At 33.9% G+C, this 21,927-nt stretch overlaps 2 protein-coding genes across 2 annotated transcripts in view; both read left to right on the top strand.

Annotated features, from left to right (window-relative positions):
- The first annotated feature begins 1,202 nt into the window (after positions 1-1,202).
- LOC138716174 (cuticle protein 19-like) lies at positions 1,203-7,300 on the top strand. Its single transcript, XM_069849014.1, has 3 exons — positions 1,203-1,334; positions 3,277-3,540; positions 6,601-7,300. The coding sequence occupies exons 1-3, from the start codon at positions 1,317-1,319 to the stop codon at positions 6,892-6,894; spliced, it is 576 nt and encodes a 191-aa protein (XP_069705115.1). The 5' UTR covers positions 1,203-1,316; the 3' UTR covers positions 6,895-7,300.
- Positions 7,301-18,783: 11,483 nt separating this feature from the next.
- The window catches only part of LOC138691377 (uncharacterized), a 46,246-nt gene continuing 43,102 nt past the window's right edge, over positions 18,784-21,927 (top strand). Inside the window, exon 1 of the mRNA XM_069813283.1 lies at positions 18,784-18,896. Within this exon, the coding sequence (XP_069669384.1) occupies positions 18,882-18,896 (15 nt within the window). The 5' untranslated portion in view covers positions 18,784-18,881. The remainder of the gene's footprint in view (positions 18,897-21,927) is intronic.

The raw sequence follows: 21,927 nt of genomic DNA, 5'->3' as shown, positions 1-21,927 counted from the left end.
ACTAACTTTACTAACAATAGTAAACAAAAGTAATTTATTTCGGTGCTTAATCTGCTAATAATCGTGCTTTAACACTATTGGTGCAATATGAATAATGATCGACAATCTACAGTTACAAATATAATATTGCCATAGCTTCACGGTATCAACAATCAGCTTTATAATTTTAAATATTAAGCTCGTTCTCATAGAAGTTGTCACGTAGCATTTCCAATTGTTTGCTTTCATATTTTCAAGTCTTACTGTTATAATTTTGTTCTACATGTGTTTATTATATGTAGGAGAAAGAAATTTGAGTGAGGAACAGTCACTTATTGTCGGGTGACACAAGGTATAAGATCGGTTAGCTAGAATGCCTAAATTCAGTAAACCATTGCAAAGTAATCTTCATGCTTATGTTAGTTAACTTGGTGCCCATGTGTTTTCAACCGACGGAACAGTTTTGTTATTAAGGTTTGTGAAAGGACAGTTAATCAAAAAAAAAAGTGTGTTTTTTTTTTAAGTCAAGATGTGTCACCTACGAAGTAAATATGTAAGTTATGTTGATACAATTTAAATTTGTTGCTAAAATATATAAATACTTTTTAAAATTCATAGTGCCTTTTTCAAAGATTATTGTGCCTTTTTTTTTACATTTTATTGCCTTTTTGCCTGCCTATTTTAATTGTTATAAATACCTAAACATGGGCTCTACTTATTACATATTAAAATTTATAAACGATATTAATTTTTATTTTTTTGTATTTTCGGGATTATAGAGAATATCATTTGTGGGAAATTTTGGAAAAGAAAGTTCATTGTTTCTCGATATGAAATTTTATTTATTTATGTTTTTTTAATAACAGTTCCGGAGAATATACCATAGACAGTAATATCATTCACAACATGATAAAGAAACAGCATTATTATGAGTGTCATAAACTAATATAACGAGTAAAAAATGTGTTACTTTTGTGCCACCTTTTTAGCTCTTATAACTGCCATTTCGATAAAACAGTAAACCATATTTAGTTGGCAAATAAGCTTGCAATTTGTTTGTGCACGATTGCGTGTTACGTGAATCAGTTGAACTTGAAAGTGGGTTGACAGCATATGTTGTCCCCGGGGTTAGCAATCCAGTTTGCATTGTGCTCGACTCGTTTCGATTCTAGAGACTGCAGCATATTGGCCTGTCAACAAACTCTGTAAACAAGAAAACAACACAACGGGGGGCGGGGCGAGCGGTGAGAGCCAATCCATTAATATAAAAGGAGAGTTCACGTATCGCACTCATATCAAACGCACAACAGTGAGAAAAGCTTGCACTACAGGGAGCAATGGCTTACTTGATCAAGGCAAGTATCAGAGGTGAAGTAGATTCAATATGAGCGGAACATAAGCACCAGACGAAAAACTTATTTCAATATAAAGTGACATATTTTGTCCAGACTAATGTTAAAAAAAAAATAATTTCATTTCTTGTTTTACAAATATTCCAACTTTACGCTTAACTGGCGTCAATTTTATTATTATTATTATTATTATTATTATTATTATTATTATTATTGTTATTATTATTATTATTATCATCATCATCATCACAATATTTGGATCCAATTGATCATTATATTAATTGAAATATAACATAGGATCATGGAGCAAGCAACAGTAACAATTAATAGAAATTACACGCGAAAAAATAAAACGCAGAATTAATATAGGATATGCCTGCTATTATTCGGTTCAAAAGTTTTTGTTATTCAGCCTGCTTTAAAAAAAACTGAAAGTTAGAATTTATAAAGCAGTTATATTACCTCTGTAGAGTTTTGAAATTTGGACTCTCACTTTGAGAGAGGAACTGAGGTTAAGGGTGTTCGAGAATAAGGTGCTTAGGAGAATATTTTGGCTAAATAACAGGGATGAACGTACTGAAGAATAAAGCGACACAACACAGAACTGCACTAACAAAATTATGAACATTAAATCCAGACGTTTGAGATGGACAGGGCATGTAGCACGTATGAGCGAATCCAGCGAATCCAGAAAAGACATTTGGGGAGGCCTAGAAATGCATATATAGTGTTAGTTGAAAGTCAAAGTAAACATTTAAATTAACGGAGCAAAAAAAAAAAAAAAAAAACAACAACAACAACAACAACAACTGATGAGTCAGCTACCAGTGTACAATAAAATTATCTCTTCAATGAGGGAAAAGGATCTTTGAGGAGAATAGTAGGTTAATATTAAAATGGATTTTGAGGGAGGTTGGATATGATGCTAGGGACTGGATTAATGTTACTCAGGACATGGACCTATGGCGGGCTTATGTTAGGGCGGCAATGAACCTCCGGGTTCTCTGAGAGCTATTTGTAAGTAAGTGATATCATTGGATCTCACAAAATCACAAAATATTATTTTCAGTAACGTCATCTTCTTTTATTTAACTCGGATCTTCAAAATAGAATGACTGTAAATTAAAAAAAAAATCTTATGAAATCTTGAAAAGATTCTTTCAAAAGAGCGGTTTTCTAAGATCGAAGACAGATGTTCATAGTATGTAGCCAGCACATTTTCTGGACTCCGTTTCATTTTAAATTTTCTACAGTATAAACATATAATTTCATAGTAATTATACACCAAAATATACTAAGAGATACTAAATAAGATTTTTCAAATTTTAATTCTCCCATATTAAAGCAAATTTGAATTTTAACAAGAGAAATACTTAGAAAAAATATAGAAAAGCTCAATTAAGCCCCTAAAGACTTACTAGCTCCCAAATTGAGAATTATTGATGTGTGAAATGAAGCTTAAGTCCTTTGTGTACTCAATTTAAACTAATAGCAACAGTCTGAAATATTATTTAAAATGCGTGAAAAGGCTTAGATTACTAAGATTTCAATTTTTATATTCTTCCAAGAGAAACAGAGATCAAAACCACCTAAACGTTGAAGGAGCAAGAAGTATATTGCCTTGAATAGGAACCGGTATTTTTAAGCATTAGTTTATTCATCATTGCTTTAAAATTATGAAAGATATCCAGATAGACTATGTTGACATGGTTTAACGCTGTTGTGGAAAAGCAAGCATAAAGAGAGGCAGGAACATGTCACCACAGATATGTTCTTCATTATAAAAACGATATCTAGTTAGTATCTGCCAATTATTGAACTCTAGACTTCAGTAAGAGATATCGTCTGGCCAATTTGGCAAGTCTGAAGGAACCAATTTTTTTCTCCTGTTTCTTATTTTCTTCAAACTCATGAAAACTAAGATTCTACTTCTGTGTTCTTTCAGGTTGTAGTGATGGCCATTTTGGCAGCGGCTTCACTTGGCTCTCCCGTCATTGTTAGCCAATCCTACAGCCAATCTAACTCCGGACATGCGATCTCACACGCTCCCAGTTATTCTCACGCACCTGTAGTCACATACTCTCACGCACCTGTAGTCTCCTACTCACACGCCCCTGTTGTAAGCTACTCGCACGCCCCTGTTGTAAGCTACTCTCACGCTCCTGTGGCTGTACACCATGAACCTGTAGCTGTCGAAGTTGAACATCACGTAAGTCATGTGTTCAAAAGTACAATTTTTGTCTTTATCGTCACTAGGGATGGGGAGAGATAAGTTGGAAATTGACCATCACAAAAATATTCAACACACCCTTGTTTTTCTTGTATTCCCCTTGTTCTCCTTGTCTTTCCCTTTTTATCCTTGTACTCCCCTGGTTCTCGTTGCATTCCCTTTTATTCTTCTATTCTCCTTGTACCCTTATGTTCCCCCTGTTTTCCTTTTCATCCCCTTGTTCTCATTATATTCCCCCTGTTACCCTTGTAATCTGGCTATATTATTCCAGTTCTCTTTGTATCTCCTTTGCTATAAATCTTCGACATGTGATGGCACCCAGACATAGTAAAACCACAGCTTGAGTTGATGAGGGTACTAGGAACAATTGACTGTGCAGGTAGGTCTACTATTTCGCACTGTCTGTGATGAGGCGATAGTGGTTAGCAACTATCTATGGATGCATATTTCCTACGTATTAAGCTTCGTGACTATATATACTAGACTATGGTAAAACTATGTATTTATCGATTCCTTTCACTATCATCTTGAACATTTAACGCCAAAGACTGGAGTGCAGGTCTCTGCAAAACCAAATCGATTTTTTAAGACATTTGGTGCTGGGACTAGTTTATTCGGAACAATTCCTTTTCCCTAATGCTTGTTATACTAATACCCCATTCATTCATTCATTCATTCATAGTGTTCTGCCCAAGGGCAGATCTTTCACTACAAACCCAGCATTCTACAATCTTTAATAATTAAACCTACAAGAGTAACGTATACTGGATTTTAAATAATTATAAAAACATTTATGGATAATTCGCGAAAATTCGGGCATTAATTACCGCGAATTATCGAAAGTCGAATGTGTGTATGAAATGAAATTAATATTTTCTCTGTTCAATATTAATGCGATAAGAGATTAAGAATAATAACTTGCTGTGTATTTGTACAACAATTAATAACATTAATTTCATAAAATTGCATTATTTATTCAAAAGTCAGAAAACATTTAAAATCACTAATATCTCGTTAAAAGTAAACATAAATACTTTTTAATTCATAAAAATATGGTGATGATTCATTTTATATGCAATTTATTTCTTTCACGAATTTCGTATATCAGAAAACTGCAGAAACGTATATTCTATTGTCCATGTGCTAAAAAGGATAAATGTTCATCTTCCCTCTTGCGTAAAATAGTCCCTTGTGCGATACTTGTTTTGACTATGCCGACATTTTACTGGCTGACCTTTCCAACGACAACAAAATGAAACTTCAACGTGCTCATAATTTGTGTGTACGTTTTGCAACCAATGTTCGCAAATATGACCATATTATCCCATTCCTGGAAGCAATAGGTTGGCTTAAACTAGATAAGAAGAGAAATTTAAAATCACTTCTCTTTCTATTCGAAATATTGAACTCTTCTATTCCTTCGTACCTGTCGTCTCGCTTCACTTTCCTTTCTTCCCACCATAATCTGAACACACTCTCTCGCCATGAAACAATACTAACAATACCATCCCATCGCATTTCCTTATACTCATCCTCTTTCACAATAGCCCTGCTAAGACTCTGGAATTCGCTACCTGCTGGCATCAGGGACTGTGGAAATAAAATTTAATTCAAACACAAACTTACCAGGCAGCTTGGTCAGTAATTGAGACTCGTTCAGACATGGCTTCTTGTAAATACAGTAGAACCTCTATTATCCGTGGTAATGAAGGGGGTGGAGTGAACGGTTAATCGAAAAATCGGATAATCCGTACCATAAAAAGCTTCCATAAACTAAGTACATAATATTTTCGTAATTTCCTCCATGGTCTTTTCTTTTAATACGCTAGGTAGTCGATTGGAAGTTCACTAATTTAAGTCTGTTTATTTTTTACATTTTTTTTTCGATAAGCCAGTTATTAAAACGTTATTTATTGTAGGTACTTAAGTCTGGTTTTCAACGACGGGTTTTTAATGGCCAAGAAAACTTATGACGACTGTCTGTGGAAAGATAGGAATAGTACAGGTCTCATGTTGTAGATTTACAACTTTATACAGTTTATATTTTAATTGTCAGCCTAAATCGCTTACAGTTGTCATTCATATCTCGTATTGTGATGTGAGATGAACCACATTTTCTCTTTTCCCAAACCACTCAATTACTTGAACTTTTTTCCGTAGTACAACATGTTTTATTTTGACACTTGTAGAAGACCTTTTGCCTAGAAGATAAACAGTACGGTCACTCGAAGAGTAGGCCATAATGCGTAAGAGTGAACGTTTATAAAAACACTCTGTAGAAAAAATTCGTGCTAATATAATGTACAGTACCGCATATTTCTTTTCTGCGAGCGAGAAAGACAGACGGATAATCCACCAATCGGTTAATAAGGTGACGGATAATCGGGGTTTTACTGTAGTTCTCTTATTCTAGCACAAAATATTTCAATATCCGGTAATTTCATCATAATTAGGAACATTAAATCCAGACGTTTGAGATGGGCAGGGCATGTAGCACGTATGGGCGAATCCAGAAATGCATATAGAGTGTTAGTTGGGAGACCGGAGGGAAAAAGACCTTTAGGGAGGCCGAGACGTAGATGGGAGGATAATATTAAAATGGATCTGAGGGAGGTGGGGTATGATGATAGAGACTGGATTAATCTTGCACAGGATAGGGACCGCTGGCGGGCTTATGTGAGGGCGGCAATGAACCTTCGGGTTCCTTAAAAGCCATTTGTAAGTAAGTAAGTAAGGTAATTTCATCACTATATAATTTCATTCTAAGTTTAATTTTTACTTAAGTAAAAAAAAATCTTTATTTGTTCTTTACTTCTACAAAAAAAACTGTCTAGCCTTTATTAATCAGTTAATCTTTTAGTACTTTGATTTTTATTGTATTCATAAATTTAATATTAATTGTAATTATATTCTTAATATTGTAGTTATAATCCTCTGGTAGAGGGGAAGAGAAGGCCTGATGGCCTCATCTCTACCAGGTTAAATAAATATATATCCTATCATTAAATTATTTCAAAAACAAAGTTCTCTAATTTACAGGCTCCCGCCCACTACGAATTCAAGTATGGCGTCAGGGATGAGCACACCCACGACATCAAGGAGCAGGCTGAGAAGCGCGATGGTGACAAGGTGTCAGGATACTACAAGCTTCTGGAAGCCGACGGCACCACCCGTACTGTCCACTACACCGCGGATAAGCACACCGGATTCCACGCCCAGGTCGTGAGGTCCGGACACGCCGTGCATCCTGCTCAAGCTGTTAAGGTGGCCGTCCCTGTACATAAGGTGGTGTCAGCACCAGTCGTCAGTTACGGGCTTGGAAGCTACCACTGATATGAATAAAAATACGATAAATTCACTGCCTTCTGGGAATACGGCTCTATGTGGTCATCCTCATTGTTAGATTAAGTCTGCGATTACATTAGAGCTGGTATTTCTTCGAGATCTGGAGACTTGTACCTGGTCATGTCCATGTCATATATTTACACATATTTATTCAAATCATACTTCGTATAATATTTCACATCCACAATTCGTTTATCTGTGTCATACAGTACAAATATCAAATATCACTCGCTTTCATTGGTTTGAATGTGGTGCTTCTGTTCTTTCATTATATTAAAAAAAATGTACAGAAAGATGTGAAAATGGATTTTCCATGTATGATATGTATATAATTTTAAATATTGTAATAATATCATAAACATGTTGTGAATAAACTTGTTCATGCATCATTAAATCTAAATGATTTTATTTCAAAACCTATTATATTGTAGCCTAAGTTGTTCTAAAATATGGTGTCAATCAGGTAAAAATCACATTCAATATCGATGAAACTTAGCTACAAAATATATTTATATATAAAGCATTACTTCGTAAAACAAGTGTTGTTTTATTTCCAACAATATAAAATGACAAATCATGGTGCATTTGTTTTTCAATTATTATTAAGAGTATTAAAGCTTTATAAGTACGACAAAGCTGTGCGAAATTTTCTTGATTTCTTCAGGAAGTGATTATCTCAATTCCTTAATATAATATTTGCTTTTTAAGTTAGAAATTCGAAGTTTTCAATAGGTAACAGAGAAGACCTCCCTCAAATAATGGTATAACCAGCAAATCTATAATATAAGTTTCAGGAGAAAATAAAATAATTTCAGGAGCATATTTCGTTAGGCCTATATTTACTAGAAAAACCATTTGATTAATCAATGATACAAGTATATTTCGCTATTGGATGCATTCATTTACTGTTATAAATGAATGCTTCAAAATTACTTCATTGAACTAAGTCACATATTTTATTAATTTGATGTTACACCCTTTTCCGAGGAAGGTATTCAATTATGGACTCCATCCATTGTTCTGGCACAATTTCCCTTCCCCAAATAGGAACTACATGCTTATAAATTTCATTAGATATCTACAAATTGTAAATGTTTTCATTTGGAGGTATAATTCTATAGATATTATCAATTATTAAGAGATAATTGTAGTTATTTCTCTATTTCCGAAAGAAAGAGTTGAGGAAACTTATATTAAATTTGAAATCAAATCGTATAAACATTTTTGAGACTCAAATTTTTAACTGAAGAATTTTTAGATAACTGGTACAAATTATATCAACAAGGGTTGAATTCAATAAAATTGTTTTTATCTTAATTGATTTCGCCATAGCATTCCTGGATGACCAAAGCTGCGAAGACCATGCTAGGTGTAATCCAATGTAACTTGTGGCGTACAATCCTCCGCTATCCAAAGTATAAGTTTATGATAGTGACTTTGAGTTATCTGTATTCTCTCATCAAAAAAGGATACACTAAGTTGAAATTTGAATTATCTTAACCGTTTTAACAGCTCTTAGAAAATTTGTGCAGGAATCATGCTGTATATAAATAGCCTTCATACAAAGTTTCATCTTATTTGGTTCAGAATTGTATAAATTGTTGACAAAATTTGTAAATTTAAATTGTATTTTGGAAAATCACTACTTCCCCAACAAATTTCAAACTTTTCGCCTGAGTTTAGCTCCACATACCTTTCAAACTCCCTGATATATAGCCTAATTTATTAATTACTTAATATTATTCCTTGAGAGCTAAGAAAACATTATTTTATATATTCAAATATAAATCGGTAAAAATTAATATCTGAATGTAAATTTATGGAGAAGTTCTCTGAATTACTCACAGTTCTTTAAATTTAAAACGAATATATTTATTTTTTCACCAAAACCGACAAAATTTCAAGTGAGATATCATAAAAATTTATTAGTCAAGATTTATCTCTGTATTGGGAATTCCATCACGTATTCGCTTTCCAGTTAGTAGTAGCGGTATAGTAATAGTGACTGTAGTAGTAGTAGTAGTAGTAGTAGTAATAATAATAGTAGCAATAGTAACAGCGGTAATAGTAGTAGCAGCAATAGTAATAGTAGCAACAGTAGCAGCGGTAATAGTAGTAGTGGTAGTAGTAGTAGTAGTAGTAGTAGTAGTAGTAGCAGCAGCAGCAATAATAGCAGCAGTAATAGTAGTAGTCGTGATAGTGGTAGTGATAGTAATGGTAGCAATACTAACAGCGGTAATAGTAGTAGTGGCAGTATTAGCAGCTAACAATAGCAATAGTAACAGCGATAATAATAGTGGCAGTAGTAGTAATAGTAGCAATAGTAACAGCGGTAATAGTAGTAGTCGCAGTAGTAGTAATAGTAGCAATAGTAACAGCGGTAATAGTAGCAGTGGCAGTAGTAGTAATAGTAGAAATAGTAACAGCGGTAATAGTAGCAGTGGCAGTAGTAGTAATAGTAGAAATAGTAACAGCGGTAATAGTAGCAGTGGCAGTAGTACTAATAGTAGCAATAGTAACAGCGGTAATAGTAGCAGTGGCAGTAGTAGTAATAGTAGCAATAGTAACAGCGGTAATAGTAGCAGTGGCAGTAGTAGTAATAGTAGCAATAGTAACAGCGGTAATAGTAGCAGTGGCAGTAGTAGTAATAGTAGCAATAGTAACAGCGGTAATAGTAGCAGTGGCAGTAGTAGTAATAGTAGCAATAGTAACAGCGGTAATAGTAGCAGTGGCAGTAGTGGTAATAGTAGCAATAGTAACAGCGGTAATAGTAGCAGTGGCAGTAGTGGTAGTAATAGTAGCAATAGTAACAGCGGTAATAGTAGCAGTGGCAGTAGTAGTAATAGTAGCAATAGTAACAGCGGTAATAGTAGCAGTGGCAGTAGTGGTAGTAATAGTAGAAATAGTAACAGCGGTAATAGTAGCAGTGGCAGTAGTAGTAATAGTAGCAATAGTAACAGCGGTAATAGTAGCAGTGGCAGTAGTAGTAATAGTAGCAATAGTAACAGCGGTAATAGTAGTAGCAGCAATAGTAATAGTAGCAACAGTAGCAGCGGTAATAGTAGTAGTGGTAGTAGTAGTAGTAGTAGTAGCAGCAGCAGCAGCAATAATAGCAGCAGTAATAGTAGTAGTCGTGATAGTGGTAGTGATAGTAATGGTAGCAATACTAACAGCGGTAATAGTAGTAATGGCAGTATTAGCAGCTAACAATAGCAATAGTAACAGCGATAATAATAGTGGCAGTAGTAGTAATAGTAGCAATAGTAACAGCGGTAATAGTAGTAGTCGCAGTAGTAATAGTAGCAATAGTAACAGCGGTAATAGTAGTAGTCGCAGTAGTAATAGTAGCAATAGTAACAGTGGTAATAGTAGTAGTGGCAGTATTAGCAGCTAACAATAGCAATAGTAACAGCGGTAATAGTAGCAGTGGCAGTAGTGGTAGTAATAGTAGAAATAGTAACAGCGGTAATAGTAGCAGTGGCAGTAGTGGTAGTAATAGTAGAAATAGTAACAGCGGTAATAGTAGCAGTGGCAGTAGTAGTAATAGTAGAAATAATAATAATAATAATAATAATAATAATAATAATAATAATAATAATAATGATTTATTTTAGCTGGCAGAGTTAAGGCCGTAAGGCCTTCTCTTCCACTCAACCAGCAAAAAGTGTATATACATATGCATGAACTTACAAAGAATCCAACAATTTGATTTAGATGAGAGTTACATGTATACAAAAGTTATTTACAAATTAAACAACAAAATACTATGAACTATTAATTAAACACTGAAATAAACTGTGTAGCAGAATTAAACTAAAATACATAGAATGTTAATATATTTCAAATAATATTAGGTAATAGAAAGAGATTATTACGAGACAATTAAAATACAGCACAATCAGGATGATGTCTAAAGAAAAAAGTAACAATGTAGTCAGTGATAGTTTAAATCAGTATGATTGGAGTGAAATGCTAATAAGGTTATCTTTTAAGCTGTTCTTAAAGGTGTTTATTGTCTTGCAGCCCCTAATACTTTGTGACAAGGAATTCCATTGACGCGAGGTGGATATTGTAAAAGATGATGAATAACAAGATGTTCTATGAAGAGGTATACTTAGCGTGCCACAGATAAGTGATCTGGTATTTACATCGTGGTTAGAGTATAGATAAGAGAAACGAGACGAAAGGTAATTTGGTGTTGAAGTGTGCAGAATTCGAAAGAGTAAAGACAAAGAGTGTAAAGTTCTACGTTCTTTAAGTCGGAGCCACGAGAGACTTGCGAAGGATGGTGATATGTGATCATACCGTCGGATGTTGCACACGTATCTGACGCACATATTCTGAGCTCGCTGTAACTTGACTGACAATTCAGAACTTAGGTCACTTAACAAAACGTCACAATAATCGAAGTGCGGCGTTACTATGGTTTGCACTAGGGTAAGTTTTAGTTGCTGGGGCAAGAAGTTTCTCAAGCGACTCAAACAGTGAATGGAGGAACAGATTTTTTTTTATCGTTTCTTTAACTTGAAAATTCCAACTTAGATTATTATCAAAAAAGAAGCCAAGATTTTTTACGACAGATGAATAAGGGATTAGCGTGTTGTTAAGGGTAACAACTGAAAGATTACTGTTATTAAGGAAGTTAACTAAACGCTTATGTCCAATAATTATGACTTGAGTCTTACTTGGATTAAGTGCGAGTCCGAAATTGGCCGCCCAAGTGGAGACAGTGGCTAGGTCACAATTTAACTTGTCAATCGATTCATTGATCGTATTGGGTCTGGAATGTATGTAAAGTTGTAGGTCGTCGGCATAGAGGTGATATCGGCAATACTGTAAGTTCTTTGATACGTCATTAATGTAGATAGTAACAGCGGTAATAGTAGCAGTGGCAGTAGTAGTAATAGTAGAAATAGTAACAGCGGTAATAGTAGCAGTGGCAGTAGTAGTAATAGTAGAAATAGTAACAGCGGTAATAGTAGCAGTGGCAGTAGTAGTAATAGTAGCAATAGTAACAGCGGTAATAGTAGCAGTGGCAGTAGTAGTAATAGTAGCAATAGTAACAGCGGTAATAGTAGCAGTGGCAGTAGTAGTAATAGTAGCAATAGTAACAGCGGTAATAGTAGCAGTGGCAGTAGTAGTAATAGTAGAAATAGTAACAGCGGTAATAGTAGCAGTGGCAGTAGTAGTAATAGTAGCAATAGTAACAGCGGTAATAGTAGCAGTGGCAGTAGTGGTAATAGTAGCAATAGTAACAGCGGTAATAGTAGCAGTGGCAGTAGTAGTAATAGTAGCAATAGTAACAGCGGTAATAGTAGCAGTGGCAGTAGTGGTAGTAATAGTAGAAATAGTAACAGCGGTAATAGTAGCAGTGGCAGTAGTAGTAATAGTAGTAATAGTAACAGCGGTAATAGTAGCAGTGGCAGTAGTAGTAATAGTAGCAATAGTAACAGCGGTAATAGTAGCAGTGGCAGTAGTGGTAGTAATAGTAGAAATAGTAACAGCGGTAATAGTAGCAGTGGCAGTAGTGGTAATAGTAGCAATAGTAACAGCGGTAATAGTAGCAGTGGCAGTAGTAGTAATAGTAGCAATAGTAACAGCGGTAATAGTAGCAGTGGCAGTAGTAGTAATAGTAGCAATAGTAACAGCGGTAATAGTAGCAGTGGCAGTAGTGGTAGTAATAGTAGAAATAGTAACAGCGGTAATAGTAGCAGTGGCAGTAGTAGTAATAGTAGCAATAGTAACAGAGGTAATAGTAGTAGTCGCAGTAGTAATAGTAGCAATAGTAACAGTGGTAATAGTAGTAGTGGCAGTATTAGCAGTAACAATAGCAATAGTAACAGCGATAATAATAGTGGCAGTAGTAGTAATAGTAGCAATAGTAACAGCGGTAATAGTAGCAGTGGCAGTAGTGGTAGTAATAGTAGGAATAGTAACAGCGGTAATAGTAGTAGTGGCAGTAGTACTAATAGTAGCAATAGTAACAGCGGTAATAGTAGTAGTGGTGGTAGTAGTAGTAGTAGCAGCGGTAATAGTAGCAGTAATAGTGGTAGTAGCAGTAATAGTAATAATCAGGGAAAGGATTTATATGTAAATACATATTTACTTATAAAGCTAATATAATTTATATTTTGCATTATCTTTATGTTTTACAATGTGTAGGGTTGAAAAATCCTACTTTTATTTTCCATATTTTTCCATATTTTAGAGTTTAGTACATATTTTCGTTAATTTCCATATATTTTCCATATTTCATATAAAACAGTCCATATTATATTAGGTTTAACAATAAAACAAAACAAAATTCCATTAACTTTTAAAAATACATTTCAACAATAGAGATTTAAACACATGTTCAGTAATCCCTTTAACATCAGAGTTATTTGAAAATTAGCAGTCCTATCAACAATGGGAAAGTAAGTTACAAAACTGTATTAATTTAATTTAAAATTTTTAACAGACTTCAGTTGTGCAGCTCAACAGTTAAATGCCAGTCAGAGTACACATAGGTTCAGTTTTGTAAATCATACTATAAAGACGGTAAATATGCCAAAAGTACGTCATTCAGTCAATTTAAAATCAAAACTAACAAGTTACATTTCAGAATTTAAAGAAGATGGTTTATCAACTGACAATAAAATATTATTTTGTAATTTGTGTCAGTGTGCAGTATCATCTACACAAAAGTTCCTGGTGCAACAACACATTACAACTAGTAAACATCAGGCCAACAAACAACTAAATTCCAAGCAGAGACAATTGTTTTTAACACAACCAACAACATCGAATGTAAGATCTGAGTTTAACATCGACCTGTGCCGTTCTCTCATCTCTGCTGATATTCCTCTCTACAAACTAAAGAATAAGGTCTTCAGGGAATTCCTTGAAAAATATACTCAACATACAATCCCGGATGAGTCAACACTTAGGAAGACGTATGCTCCATCCATCTACGATGAGACAATACAGAAGATAAGAGATGAAATTAAAGATAGTTCAATTTGGGTTTCCATTGATGAGACTCCCGACAAAGAAGGTAGACTTGTTGGTAATGTAGTTATCGGTTTGTTAAGTGAACAATATTCTGAACGAATTCTTTTACATTGTGATGTTCTAGAAAAGTGCAATAACAAAACTATAGTTAAACTGTTCAACGAAGCTATGGGTATCCTGTGGCCAAAGGGTATTATGTACGATAATGTGTTATTCTTTATTAGCGATGCTGCCCCTTATATGGTCAAAGCTGGACAAGCATTATCTGTTGTATATCCTAAATTGACTCATTTTACTTGTGTGGCGCATGCATTTCATCGTGTGGCAGAAGTGGTCAGAGACAATTTCCCTAAAGTAGATTTGTTGATTTCATCAGTGAAAAAAGTATTTCTCAAAGCTCCCAGTAGAGTTAACGTGTTGAAAGAAATGTACCCTGAAATTCCATTGCCACCAAAGCCAATTTTAACTAGATGGGGTACATGGCTAGAAGCAGTTGAATATTATGCCGAACATATAGACTCTATTAACAATGTTCTCCTTGCATTGGACTCTGAAGATGCAGTCTCAATTGATACTGCGAAAACAGTTACCTGTGACATAAGTGTGAAGAATGACTTAGCTCACATTCAGCATACATTTTCATGCATCATAAAAACGCTCAAAAGTCTCCAAAATAGGCACCTTTCACTATCTGAAAGTTTTGAAATTATAAATAGTACTGTGGAACAACTGAATCGTGGTAGAGGTAAAGTTGCAGATGCAGTAAGAGCTAAGGTGGACACTGTACTTTCAAAAAACCCTGGATATGAAGAACTACAAAAGGTTGTTGCTGTGATGAGTGGTGAATCAACAGTGAAGATTAACTTGGACTTATCCCCAGCAGACATTGTGAAATTGAATTATGTACCAGTTACTTCTTGTGACGTCGAACGCTCTTTTAGTCAGTATAAATCTATCCTCAGAGACAATAGAAGAAGATTCACTTTTCAGCACTTGAAAGAAATGTTTGTAACCTATTGTTATGGTAACAGACAATAAAAATTGTGTTTTGTTGAAACTACATTGGAAGATAAGGTACGTCCATTATATTTTTTGTTTAGTTTGATTAAAATGTACCAATATTTAACGTACATAGTCATTTTTTTATAATTTTAAGTCCATATTTAATTCCATATTTTGGTAAAAATCCATATTTAATTCCATATTTTGGTAAAAATAACTACATATATATTTACATATTTCATATATTTTTAGTCCATATAAATCCGTTCCCTGGTAATAATAGTAGCAGTGGTAATAGTTGTATTAGCAGTAGTAGTAATGGCAGCAATAGTAACAGCGGTAATAGTAGTAGTGGTGGTGGTAGTAGTAGTAGTGAGAGAAGCAATAGTAGCTGATGTAGTAGTAATGGCAGTAGTAGTATCAGTAGTAGCAAGCAGCAGTAATAGTAGCAGTAGTAGTACACCTAATAGTAGGCCTATAGTAGCAGTAGTAGTAATAGCTTTAGGTTTAGCAGCAGTAACGGTAGTAAGTAATTAGTAGTTAATACCAATAGTAGTAAGTAGTAAGAGCATAGTATTATTAACAGTATTTTCAACTGCACAGTTTATTTAGTACCGAAACTGAACGTGAGGGAGAAGTGACCGACAAAATTTTCCAGGAGCTCTCTACTAGAGACAGACTTAATTTTGCACACAGTAAATCTATAAGACGGGACGCACAGGTTTACTTGATTTCCGAATGAATCCATCTCCTTTGAAATCTTTCACCATCGGCTGGATACGAAGCAGCGAACCTCGGACCAAAGTCAGCAGCCAACTGCTACGCACTGAAGAGGACTATGTAATGTTAGGGCTGCATCTTGAAAGTAGGCTACTAATTTTCTAGTCTCTAAACAAAGTCCACCGTAGTCTTGTATTACATTATAATGAAATATTCTTACTTACAGATGGTAGTACACACAGCATAGCCATCGGTCAACTTTCATCTTGATTCTGGGACCTGCAACAGAAGATTTTTTCTTGTAAACAGTGCCGTTCTAAATTTAGTGGCCCAACCAGTTTTATTAGCGGAGTAGCCTATAACCGGTAAAGCGGCCAGAACAACATGGATTCCATAATACCAAATAAAGGAGACACTAATTACATTAAAATAACATCTGTGTGACCACGAAACAACTCGTAAAACCAGAGTAATCTGATTTTATAGCTAATATTATCGCCGAATTATCGACGCTGCCAAGTATGTGTTAATGTGCATAGCATTATTATTATTATTATTATTATTATTATTATTATTATTATTATTATTATTATTATTATTATTTGTAGCATAAAACTGAAGAATTATTTATGTATTTATTTATTCGTTTGTTTTTTGTTTGTTTATGTACGTATTTATTTATTTATTTATTTATTTATTTATTCTGATGTGGTTGAGTCCATCAGGCCTTCTCTTCCACACCACCAGAAATACAACTACAATAATAAAAGAAAAACTATAAACAAAGTAAAACCACACGAAAGTATGTATACAAACTAGCCACACAAACTTTAAACGAGTGATCAGATATAATTAAATCATTGCTAATTATCAAGGCTAAGTTATTAACAAAATATAACAAGAAACTTGCAATTTTAAATCTAGATTAAAAACATAAATCAACACATCTAGCAATACTTAAAAACCATGAAATATAACAAAATTTTCCAATTTAATTTTGAATTGTGATAATGTCAGGCAATCCCTGACGTCATTATGTAAAGAATTCCAGAGGCGAGGTATTTCTACAGTATAGGAGGATGAGTATAGAGAAGTTTTGTGATGAGTAATAGACAGAAGTGCTTGATGCCGCTTTCGAAGAGTTGTATGGTATGATACAATGCTGGATTTGCAAAGAAAGACCTGCTCTTGGGCAGAACACTGTGAATGAATTAATAAAAAAAATTGCAAGATACGTTTGAAGGACTTTTCCTTAAATTATACGTGGGATTAATGGATCCTATTAAATATTCCTCAAATTAAGTGCGCGCCTCTTCCTGTTTTGATAAGTTATTCTTAAAAATCTCGTTCAATATTAAGACGTTAACCGACTTTTAAATTAACCCTTGCGGAGGGATATTAATTTATAACGTGCATGAATATGGGTAGAATCTACAAATTTCCGATCAGAAAAGAAGTTTGTCGTCCAAGTTGACGACGACGATGATGATGATGATGATAATAATAATAATAATTTATTTACTTATTTATTTATTTACTAATATTTAATGTGCTGTACAACAGCCTGGGGCCAATAAGAGTTCAGCACAAGATTTACAGTGTACAAGGAATAACAAAAGTGCATACAAATAATTATGAAAATTACAGACCAATACAATTAAACAATAATGACAAAATGAATAGATAACAAAAAACAATGCATACAAATAGTAATGATTAAAACTAGTACAATGAGATGATTAAAATAATGGCAATTAAAATGAATTACAAATGAATTAATTAAATCATATAAATGAAGACTGGAATCATATAAGTAGTATTACAAATATATGCAATGAGAATATTATGATACATATCTAAAAAAAATGACATAAGTTAATAAAACTGAGATAAAAAACTCAAAAAGTATATACTACACATTAAATGGATCCAAGTTAAATCTATGCAAATTAGCTTATTTAATACATCTGCAGACCAGAGAGAGAGATTTAGAATTCTTTTTATAATTTTTTTTTAAATCTTAAACCCTTAGCAGGAATACGAAGACTGATATTGCTTATGAATGATTCACAATCAATATCTGAGTTTACAAAAAAATAAATAATCAAGATCCTGACGTCTGGTAAATAAACTACCGCAATTGAAATATTTGCAATTAATCTCATATGTATAATCGGAATTTGGTAAAAATCTATAAGAACACAAGGAAATAAATATTCTTTGAATATTCTCCAATTTAGCCGAGTCAGTGGAAGTAATGGAGTTCCATACAACAAATGCATATTTAAGCTTGGATCTAACCAATGTATAGTATAAAATTAATAAACACATAGGAGTAGAAAAAGAATAAGTTATAGATCTAATTAGACCAAGCATTCTTAATGAATGGGTATAAACATATTGCACATGATCATGGTAATATAATTTTGAATCAAGCAAAGACACCAAGATCTCTAATACAATCTTTCTTAGTAATTATGACATTACTAAGAAAATAATTAAATTTTAGGGAAGTAGTTTTCCGTATAATAATAATAATAATAATAATAATAATAATAATAATGATAATGTTTTTAATGTTTTATGACTACCCAGATCATAAAGAATATAATAGTAAAATGTGTACGAAAAATTCCTTTATTTCCTTACATAACTTAAAGCATAAGCCAGAGTCTGAGTGGCAAATTATTTGACAAGATATGAATTATTATTTTTCGTAAACAAGCTACGACTAATTAGCAACATTATCCAATCACAATGGACAGCAATTATATTCAGACATGAAGTGGGCAGGCCTGGGTTTTACGGGGCGCCAGGTTAACGATTTCCATTCATTTTGCTGAACAGCGCTCGAGGACAATCAGATTTGACAGATTGTTCTGGATGTGTGTCAGGCGCCTGGTCACGCACTCTGCGTGCGTGTGTGTATACAGGAACAATATTCAGTTTCACGCCTGATAAATGCGACACTTGTAAATATTCCCCTTCTCTTCCCAGGTGCGTAGTTACGTCACAGACTTGAACTTGGAGTAGACGAGAAGTCTGTTCTACTTAGTTACGACGAATATCAGCATTATGTGATGTGTTAGGCAACCGCACGAAATGTCCGATTCGAGATGCGGCTCGACCGGGTCTGGTAGTCCTACCCCCCAAAATTGGTACCTGATGTGGAGGTGGGAATGGCAGATACATTCCATATAAATAGCAACCACAAACGTTTAGTCTACACAACAGACTCAACTGGTCTCTAAAGAGGTGCAATGGCGTTACTTAAGGTAAGACTTGCATCCGTCAATTGTAGGCATTCGAGAAGTTTTATAAATATATGAGGAGCATAGTATCAAAGTTAGACAACTCCATTTGTTGCGATTTCGAGTTACTGATTGTTTCTCATAGAATTTTGTGTGCTGAATGCGATTTTGGAACTGTTTAGGTTCAAAAACGGACTGAACAGAGCGAAAATAGCACTTAATTGTGCGCTTTAGAATCAAAATGTAGACAACTCTACTGTGATTGCTTTCAAATTAGGACAATTCCTTCAGTAGCCAATGAGAAGTCCACATTTGTACTCCTTTTCCCATCACGCATTGCGAATCCAACATGGCTGATTGTTTATACAGGGACATCATTTTATTTTTACTAACATTTTTAATAATAACCAGGCTATATCTTTGGATTAAAGGTCTAGAACCGGAAACACTGCTTGCTCCCCCTTCCAAGACTGGAGTTCGATGATACTGGCGTAAAACACAAATCACTTTACTAGGTATAGGAGGGAAGAAAAGTAGTTCATCCATTTATGTAAACTAGGAAATGTCGCAATTTTGAGTTTGATAATTTTCATTAGGTTTTTGTTTAATCAAAATACAGTACTGTATTAATACTTAGTGTTTTTACTCACAAATTGAGCTGTCCATTCGGACGTATTAATTATGCAGCACATTAGCATACAATATAGAGAATGAAATTAAATTGAAAAATAATCATAATAGGCCTATGGATATTTAAACACATTTTTGAAAATGGTGGCCGTTCATTTCGATACAGGCTTCAGTTCTTTTGTGCATATTATCGCACTATAGACTAATTCCAATTACCAGTGTCGTCCTTCGTAAGAGTAACACATGTTGAAATAATTCTATACTTACTCTATAAAAGAGTACCTTACGTGCTGTAAATTCAATCTTCACTTCTGCCCGATCCCAAAAGATAAAATTACTCAGAAATGCTATCTACTGTCCGTTCAAGTGGTTTGTCACAGGGTCGTAGCAAGGGGGGGGGGAGAATTCAATGACATTTAATTACTTAACGAGGCCCTTTTATTTAAGTTATTTTAAATAGTTGTATAATATTACGTAGACGTCCAATTCCTAACAGAAATTAATGTTTTCAGAAAGGAGCTAAGACAGACTTTACAGAGGGGGAACAGAAGCAGGTGGGGGAAATCGAAAATCGAGATGCGACGTAAGCAAACGGACGACAGTACCTGTGCGAAAATATGATTCAATATTGAAAGATCTTTCGTCACTGGAAAACGTAAACATTTTTCTGAAACGCACTATACTCACTAACTCAGTACTGCATACGCGGCCTCGGTTCTGTGTGGAGAACGCTTGGAGTTTAGTAGTAGAGGGGTGGGAGTGAAGTACATTCAAAAACTCAGGTACAATGAAAATTGAAGTAAAAATAAAATGATGTCCCTGTATAATCGGCTTGTGGATGAATAAGTACTATTTCACGCAAATTTGCTTTGAAACCGAGTCAGAAGAGACTTAGATTCAAAAGCAGACAATTTCACTTTAAATATGGCTTCGTTTGGTTTCAAAAGCAGACAACTCCACTTTAAATATGGCTTTTGGTTTCAAAAACAGACAACTCCGTTACTTAGTTTCAGAGATGGACAACTCCACTTTTTAAACTTAAATTTCGACCTGAATATTAATTTTAATCACATTTTGAGACTGAAAAAAACATTTCTATGACCCATGAAAGTGTTTTAAAAAAAGTACATATAACGGTGACATTGGTTTCCAAGGTTCTAGTTTTTCGCCTCTCCTGTAAAAAAAAGCAAAAGTGGAGTTGTCCCACTTTGATACCAAGCTCCTCATATACAGTATGATACAGTAAATGTGTGCAAACATTAAGCAGAAAATAAAGGGATGCTCTGCAGAATATTTTGAATTTTGAGATAGAGAACTTTGGATCTGAGAAATCAGATTATGGATATATGAACTTAATGTGTTAGGTACAGCTTACAGCAGTAAAATTTTGGAAATATTCAACATTTTTTTTCCCTCCATTATTTATCTTGTACAATAATGAAAATTAGTATGTGTGAAACACTGTCCTTTTCCTATATGAAAAAAAAATATTTTTACGATTAAAAAAATATTTACATTTTTTTTTTTTTTTCAAAATTCATTTCACTGTGCAGTGATGAAGCGTTTCCTACATAACTGAAAAACTATCCAACAATCTGTGATCAAATATTTTGTGTGTATTTATGCTTGTCTTATCTACAATGTGATGCAAGATCACTTCTCTACCTTTGATAGATTGTCTGATAAAAAATAAATTAATTTAAAAATGGTGAATTATTTATTCTTTATTCTAACACAAAATAAAAATATATTATTTATTGAGGAATGTAGTTGAAACAGCGTGATATTGTAAACATGAGTTTCAGCAGTAAAATAGAAGAGAGAGAACGTGAAAAAGTTAACAAGTTTATGAGTTATGAGGGAAACGCTTCATCACTGCATAGTGAACTGCTACCATTTTGAATTTTGAAAAAAAAAATTATATATATATATAAATAATTTTTTTAAACCGTAAAAATATTTTTTTCCATATAGCCAAAGGATAGTCTTTTATACATACCAATTTTCATTACCGTACAAGATACAGTAATGAAGGAAAAATATGTTGAATATTTCCAAAATTTTACTGCTGTAAGCTATACCTAGTCTCTTAAACATGTCTATCGCTATCGCTTATAGTTTTCCGTATTGTCAATATTTTCTATTCACATTTAAATTATTTTCGTATTATTTACAAATCTGAGTAAACAAAGTACCATTTTATATCTTAAAACAGATGCTCTAAATGAAGGCCACCAACATTTTAGACATGTTAAGTATTTAAAACTATTATTTATATTTAATATTAATATTTGTTATTATATGTAGGCAATCCCTTTTATTTGTTATGGTTACCATTCGTCATTAATGGAGAAAAATTTCCTCCGGCGCCCGGGATCGAACCCGGCACCTCCATTTCTAACTGGGTGCTCTAACCACTAAGCTA

The sequence above is a fragment of the Periplaneta americana genome, chromosome 16 (assembly GCF_040183065.1).
Source record: "Periplaneta americana isolate PAMFEO1 chromosome 16, P.americana_PAMFEO1_priV1, whole genome shotgun sequence".
Classification (NCBI taxonomy): domain Eukaryota; kingdom Metazoa; phylum Arthropoda; class Insecta; order Blattodea; family Blattidae; genus Periplaneta; species Periplaneta americana.
This window is presented reverse-complemented; position numbering and strand designations above follow the sequence as displayed.

Coding starts and splice junctions, on each gene's coding strand:
- LOC138716174 (XM_069849014.1), top strand. Junction 3,541..6,600: donor CTGTCGAAGTTGAACATCAC/GTAAGTCATGTG, acceptor TCTAATTTACAG/GCTCCCGCCCACTACGAATT.